The sequence below is a fragment of the Eucyclogobius newberryi genome, unplaced genomic scaffold (genome assembly GCF_026437365.1).
Source record: "Eucyclogobius newberryi isolate DKJ021-1_F unplaced genomic scaffold, fEucNew1.0.hap1 SCAF_7, whole genome shotgun sequence".
Taxonomy (NCBI): Eukaryota; Metazoa; Chordata; class Actinopteri; order Gobiiformes; family Gobiidae; genus Eucyclogobius; species Eucyclogobius newberryi.
In genome coordinates this window covers 1,933,738-1,941,237 of record NW_027316389.1, presented here as the reverse complement: position 1 = coordinate 1,941,237, position 7,500 = coordinate 1,933,738, and the positions used below count along the sequence as shown (strand labels likewise).

The following is a 7,500-nucleotide window of genomic DNA, read 5'->3' as shown; positions in this document are numbered from 1 at the left end:
GCACTGTAAACGCACTGTAAACACTGTAAACACACTGTAAATACACTGTAAACACTGTAAACACTGTAAACACACTGTAAACACACTGTAAACACTGTAAACACACTGTAAACACAGTGTAAACACTGTAAACACACTGTAAACACTGTAAAGGTCAGGGGTCGACTGAGCCCTGACCTTTACATTCACATCGACCTTTGAAAAACTTCTGACCAAATGTAAAGAGACACTTTTGACTAAAAGGAGAGAAACGTAATATTTAAAAACCCGAAAGTGTGCAGAAGACAACACTGGACTAATCCCCGCCCCCTCTCCCCGCCCCCTCTCCCCGCCCCCTCTCCCCGCCCCCTCCCCCTCTCCCCGCCTCCTCTCCCCCTCTCCTCGCCCCCTCTCTCCCTCTCCCCGCCCCCTCTCCCCCTCTCCCCGCCCCCTCTCCCCTGGCCCCGCCCCCACAGGAGTTCTCGGCGCTCTACGAGGAGGCGCGCTTCTACCAGCTGACCCCGATGGTGCGTGAGCTGGAGCGCTGGCACACGGAGCGCGAGGCCCAGGGCGCCGCCGGCTGTGAGTGTCTGGTGCTGCGCGTCACGCCCGACCTGGGCGAGAGAATCGCTCTGAGCGGCGAGAAGGTGCTCATCGAGGAGGTGTTCCCCGAGACCGGCGACGTCATGTGCAACTCGGTGAACGCCGGGTGGAACCAGGACCCCACGCACGTCATCCGGTTCCCCCTGAACGGGTACTGCCGCCTCAACTCTGTGCAGGTCAGAGGCGTGGCGGTCATCTCTGTGTCCAGTCTGGTGCTGCTGGAGCTCAGACCGGTTTCCTTGTGGTGTGTTGCAGGTTTTGGAGCGTCTGTTTCAGAAAGGCTTCTCTCTGAGAGCCTCGTGCGGCGGCGGCGTCGACTCCTCCCAGTTCAGCGAGTACGTTTTGTGTCGCGACCTCAAACTGTGCAGCGCCGTCAACTTCGTCAATGCCGTCAACGCCATCAACGCCACGCCCATCCGGATCAAACAGGAACCTCTGGACTGACCCTGGACCAGCTCTGGACCGACCCTGGACCAGCTCTGGACCGACCCTAGACCAGCTCTGGACCGACCCTGGACCAGTTCTGGACCGTCCAGGAGCCTCTGGACCGTCCAGGAGCCTCTGGACAGTTCTTGTGTTTTTCACGTTTGTCTCTCGTGTGTGAATCTGTTCGAGCCTCTGATGTTACAAATGTGCCGTTATGCTAATGTATTATGCTAATGTGTTATGCTAACTCGAGCTAATGCTAACTCGAGCTTATGCTAACTCGAGCTAACGCTAACTCGAGCTAGTGCTAACTCGAGCTTATGCTAACTCGAGCTAATGCTAACTCGAGCTTATGCTAACTCGAGCTAATGCTAACTTGAGCTAATGCTAACTCGAGCTAATGCTAACTCGAGCTAATGCTAACTCGAGCTTATGCTAACTCGAGCTAATGCTAACTCGAGCTAATGCTAACTCGAGCTAATGCTAAATCGAGCTTATGCTAACTCGAGCTTATGCTAACTCGAGCTAATGCTAACTCGAGCTTATGCTAACTCGAGCTAATGCTAACTCGAGCTTATGCTAACTCGAGCTAATGCTAACGCTAAAGCACATTATCACTCTCACAAATGTAACGACTGTTTTGATTGATCAGTTCACTTTGTTTAACTTGTTTTGAGTTCATAAACCGCGAGGCTCAGTTTTCAGACTTTGACGCTGGAACACGGAAATGTTGCCATGGAAACGTGGCTGTCCGAGGACGTCGATTCCTCTTTGAAAAGTGAAGATAATTTCAATATAAATACATTTTGTAAAAGTCTAAAATGTCTGAGAATTTGAGGTTTTGAGCTCGATTCAGGTCAATGTTTGATTTAATGAGAAATAGTCTCATTAAACTCCCTCTGGCTCTGACCCGAGCGAAAAGGAGTGGTCACATGGTTCTGGTCACATGGTGTGGTCACATGGTGTGGTCACATGGCTGTGGTCACATGGTTCTGGTCACATGCTGTGGTCACATGGTTCTGGTCACATGGTTCTGGTCACATGCTGTGGTCACATGGTTCTGGTCACATGGCTGTGGTCACATGGCTTTGGTCACATGGTTCTGGTCACATGGCTGTGGTCACATGGTGTGGTCACATGGTGTGGTCACATGCTGTGGTCACATGGCTGTGGTCACATGGTTCTGGTCACATGGCTGTGGTCACATGGTGTGGTCACATGGTTCTGGTCACATGGCTGTGATCACATGGCTGTGGTCACATGGTGTGGTCACATGGCTGTGGTCACATGCTGTGGTCACATGGCTGTGGTCACATGATGAGGTCACATGGTTCTGGCCACATGCTGTGGTCACATGCTGTGGTCACATGGTGTGGTCACATGGTTCTGGTCACATGCTGAGGTCACATGGTGAGGTCACATGGTGTGGTCACATGGTGTGGTCACATGGCTGTGGTCACATGGTTCTGGTCACATGCTGTGGTCACATGGTGTGGTCACATGGTGTGGTCACATGGTTCTGGTCACATGCTGTGGTCACATGGTTCTGGTCACATGGCTGTGGTCACATGGCTGTGGTCACATGGTGTGGTCACATGGTGTGGTCACATGGCTGTGGTCACATGGCTGTGGTCACATGGTGTGGTCACATGGTGTGGTCACATGGTGTGGTCACATGCTGTGGTCACATGGTGAGATCACATGCTGTGGTCACATGGCTGTGGTCACATAGTGTGGTCACATGGTGAGGTCACATGCTGTGGTCACATGGCTGTGGTCACATGGTGTGGTCACATGGCTGTGGTCACATGGCTGTGGTCACATGCTGTGGTCAAATGGTGTGGTCACATGGCTGTGGTCACATGGTGTGGTCACAAGGTGAGGTCACATGCTGTGGTCACATGGTGTGGTCACATGCTGTGGTCACATGGTGTGGTCACATGCTGTGGTCACATGGCTGTGGTCACATGCTGTGGTCACATGGCTGTGGTCACATGGCTGTGGTCACATGGTGTGGTCACATGGTGTGGTCACATGCTGAGGTCACATGGTGTGGTCACATGGTGTGGTCACATGCTGAGGTCACATGGTGTGGTCACATGGCTGTGGTCACATGGTGTGGTCACATGGTGAGGTCACATGCTGTGGTCACATGCTGTGGTCACATGGCTGTGGTCACATGGCTGTGGTCACATGGTGTGGTCACATGCTGAGGTCACATGGTGTGGTCACATGGTGTGGTCACATGCTGAGGTCACATGGTGTGGTCACATGGCTGTGGTCACATGGTGTGGTCACATGGTGAGGTCACATGGCTGTGGTCACATGGTGTGGTCACATGGTGTGGTCACATGCTGAGGTCACATGGTGTGGTCACATGGCTGTGGTCACATGGTGTGGTCACATGCTGTGGTCACATGCTGTGGTCACATGGCTGTGGTCACATGGTGAGGTCACATGCTGTGGTCACATGGCTGTGGTCACATGGCTGTGGTCACATGGTGTGGTCACATGGTGAGGTCACATGCTGTGGTCACATGGCTGTGGTCACATGGCTGTGGTCACATGGCTGTGGTCACATGGTGTGGTGACATGGCTGTGGTCACATGGTGTGGTCACATGGTGAGGTCACATGGTGAGGTCACATGCTGTGGTCACATGGCTGTGGTCACATGGTGTGGTCACATGCTGAGGTCACATGGTTCTGGTCACATGGTTCTGGTCACATGCTGAGGTCACATGGTTCTGGTCACATGCTGAGGTCACATGGTGTGGTCACATGGCTGTGGTCACATGGCTGTGGTCACATGGCTGTGGTCACATGGTGTGGTCACATGGTTCTGGTCACATGATGAGGTCACATGGTTCTGGTCACATGCTGAGGTCACATGGTTCTGGTCACATGCTGAGGTCACATGCTGAGGTCACATGGTTCTGGTCACATGGTGTGGTCACATGGTGTGGTCACATGGTTCTGGTCACATGATGAGGTCACATGGTTCTGGTCACATGCTGTGGTCACATGGCTGTGGTCACATGGCTGTGGTCACATGGTGTGGTCACATGGTGAGGTCACATGGTGTGGTCACATGGTGTGGTCACATGGTGTGGTCACATGGTGTGGTCACATGCTGTGGTCACATGGCTGTGGTCACATGGTTCTGGTCACATGGTTCTGGTCACATGGTGTGGTCACATGGTGTGGTCACATGCTGTGGTGACATGGCTGTGGTCACATGGCTGTGGTCACATGCTGTGGTCACATGCTGTGGTCACATGGCTGTGGTCACATGGTGAGGTCACATGCTGTGGTCACATGGCTGTGGTCACATGGCTGTGGTCACATCGTGTGGTCACATCGTGTGGTCACATGGTGTGGTCACATGGCTGTGGTCACATGGTGTGGTCACATGGCTGTGGTCACATGGTGTGGTCACATGGTGAGGTCACATGCTGAGGTCACATGGTTCTGGTCACATGGTTCTGGTCACATGCTGAGGTCACATGGTTCTGGTCACATGCTGAGGTCACATGGTTCTGGTCACATGGTTCTGGTCACATGCTGAGGTCACATGGTTCTGGTCACATGCTGAGGTCACATGGTTCTGGTCACATGGTTCTGGTCACATGCTGAGGTCACATGGTTCTGGTCACATGCTGAGGTCACATGGTTCTGGTCACATGCTGAGGTCACATGGTTCTGGTCACATGGTTCTGAGGACGTGTAATTTTAAATCTTTTCTAAAAGTTTGAATTGTGAATATTTCATGTTTTTCTTTTGTACATATGAATTCATAAAAGAAAAATGTCAAACTTCTGAGTTTTTTTTTTTTTACAAATAAATTCTGTTCAAAAGAAACAAACTGTTTATCAAAGTCTCGTTTAAGAGTTTAACAAACGTAGTGACGATACCAATACCGAGTGACACGATACCACTCAAGTATCGCGATATATCGATCCGATACCAGTGAGTTTTGTGTTAAAATGTGTCAAAGCTTCTGGATTATAAAGAGATTCAGCCCCGAACGACACGAGCAGAACAAGCAGCGCACAGGGGCGGGGCTAGAGGGCAGCGCACAGGGGCGGGGCTAGAGGGCAGCGCACAGGGGCGGGGCTAGAGGGCAGCGCACAGGGGCGGGGCTAGAGGGCAGCGCACAGGGGCGGGGCTAGAGGGCAGCGCACAGGGGCGGAGCTAGAGGGCAGCGCACAGGGGCGGGGCTAGAGGGCAGCGCACAGGGGCGGAGCTAGAGGGCAGCGCACAGGGGCGGAGCTAGAGGGCAGCGCACAGGGGCGGAGCTAGAGGGCAGCGCACAGGGGCGGAGCTAGAGGGCAGCGCACCGGGGCGGAGCTAGAGGGCAGCGCACAGGGGCGGAGCTAGAGGGCGCTATAAAGTTGCAAAGTATGGATTTAGCAGGAGTCGAGAGCTAGAGCCCAGTGCAACACGTCTGAAGCAGCTGTTCAACAACCCCGCCTCTGTGTGGAGTGGCCCCGCCTCTGTGTGGAGTGGCCCCGCCTCCGTGTGGAGTGGCCCCGCCTCCGTGTGGAGTGGCCCCGCCTCCGTGTGGAGTGGCCCCGCCTCTGTGTGGAGTGGCCCCGCCTCCGTGTGGAGTGGCCCCGTCTCCGTGTGGAGTGGCCCCGCCTCCGTGTGGAGTGGCCCCGCCTCCGTGTGGAGTGGCCCCGCCTCCGTGTGGAGTGGCCCCGCCTCCGTGTGGAGTGGCCCCGCCTCCGTGTGGAGTGGTCCCGCCTCTGTGTGGAGTGGCCCCGCCTCTGTGTGGAGTGGGCTCCGGCTTCTCACCAACTACAAGCCCAGAGCCCCCCCTTCTGTAGACGACAGAAAACTGGCCCGAAAACTAAACTCCTACTGTAGAGTTGACAGCCCCTCCCCCACTGTGGCCCCTCCCCCACTGTGGCCCCTCCCCCACTGTGGCCCCTCCCCCACTGTGGCCCCTCCCCCACTGTGGCCCCTCCCCCACTGAGGCCGTCGCCCCGGCAACCTTAAGACATGTTTGACACAAGAAGCTCCAAAACAAACTCTTTATCAATTTATTTATTCATTTTTTGCAAAGGTACAAACAACTGTAAAATTGCATTGCCTGAAATGTTTTAATACAGAACATAGGAAATATAAATAGTCGCAAAAGTCGTGTCCTTTTCCCCGACGGCGGCGAATGGGGGCGGCGGCCTTCACGCGGCCACGCCCTCCCGCCAAAACCAACGCAATTCACCAATATTATTCTCATTATTATTCATTATTATTGTACAAATCAATGCCCGGAGGAAGAAAGACCATAAAGCGATAAAAACCTCCCGTTATTTTACACACGCTTTTATGAAGAATAAAAAAATAAAAAAATAAAAGAAAACGACTCGTTAAAACCAGGAAGCGAAAACTGCATCTGTAACTACGACAACGGGGTTTTCACGGGGTTTGGGGGCGGAGACGAGGGGCGGGGACGGAGATGGAGACGAGGGGCGGGGACGGAGATGGAGACGAGGGGCGGGGACGGAGACGAGGGGCGGAGACGAGAGGAGGAGAACCAGCTCCGAACGACGGCGGCGAGAGAAAGTGTGAACGAAAAGAAGAAGCAGAAGGAAGAGTTTGACCTTTGGGACGTTTGTTTAGAGTTTAAATGAGACGTTTGAGCCTCAAAAAAGTTATTTATACTTTTAGTTTTATACTTAAAGTCCCTCAGTTCTGTGGGAGGGCATCTTTGCTAAATATGTGTCACTTTTACTTCCGTTAAAGTGTCAGTTTGTGAAGAAAATGTTGAAGAGTTTAAAATGACAGGAAGTGGAGCTGAGTCCCTCTGTGACGTCATCAGCGTGACGTCACACTGATGACGTCATCAGCGTGACGTCATCAGCGTGACATCATCAGCGTGACGTCACGCTGATGACGTCATCAGCGTGACGTCACACTGATGACGTCATCAGTGTGACGTCATCAGTGTGACGTCATCAGTGTGACGTCACATCACACTGATGACGTCATCAGCATGACGTCACGCTGATGACGTCACGCTGATGACGTCACGCTGATGACGTCATCAGCGTGACGTCATCAGTGTGACGTCACGCTGATGATGTCACGCTGATGACGTCATCAGTGTGACGTCATCAGTGTGACGTCACGCTGATGATGTCACGCTGATGACGTCACGCTGATGACGTCACGCTGATGACGTCATCAGTGTGACGTCATCAGTGTGACGTCATCAGTGTGACGTCACGCCACGCTGATGACGTCACACTGATGACGTCATCAGTGTGACGTCATCAGTGTGACGTCACGCTGATGACGTCATCAGTGTGACGTCATCAGCATGACGTCACGCTGATGACGTCATCAGCGTGACGTCACGCTGATGACGTCACGCTGATGACGTCATCAGCGTGACGTCACGCTGATGACGTCACACTGATGACGTCATCAGTGTGACGTCATCAGTGTGACGTCACGCTGATGATGTCACGCTGATGACGTCACGCTGA

The 7,500-nt window shown here is 53.3% G+C and overlaps 1 protein-coding gene across 1 annotated transcript in view; it reads left to right on the top strand.

Annotated features, from left to right (window-relative positions):
- Nucleotides 1-1,041, top strand: part of LOC140348865 (BTB/POZ domain-containing protein kctd15-like) — an 11,726-nt gene extending 10,685 nt beyond the window's left edge. Inside the window, exons 4-5 of the mRNA XM_072434982.1 lie at nt 456-758; nt 838-1,041. Coding sequence (XP_072291083.1) covers nt 456-758; nt 838-1,026 — 492 coding nt within the window. The 3' untranslated portion in view covers nt 1,027-1,041. The remainder of the gene's footprint in view (nt 1-455; nt 759-837) is intronic.
- Nucleotides 1,042-7,500: the final 6,459 nt, after the last annotated feature.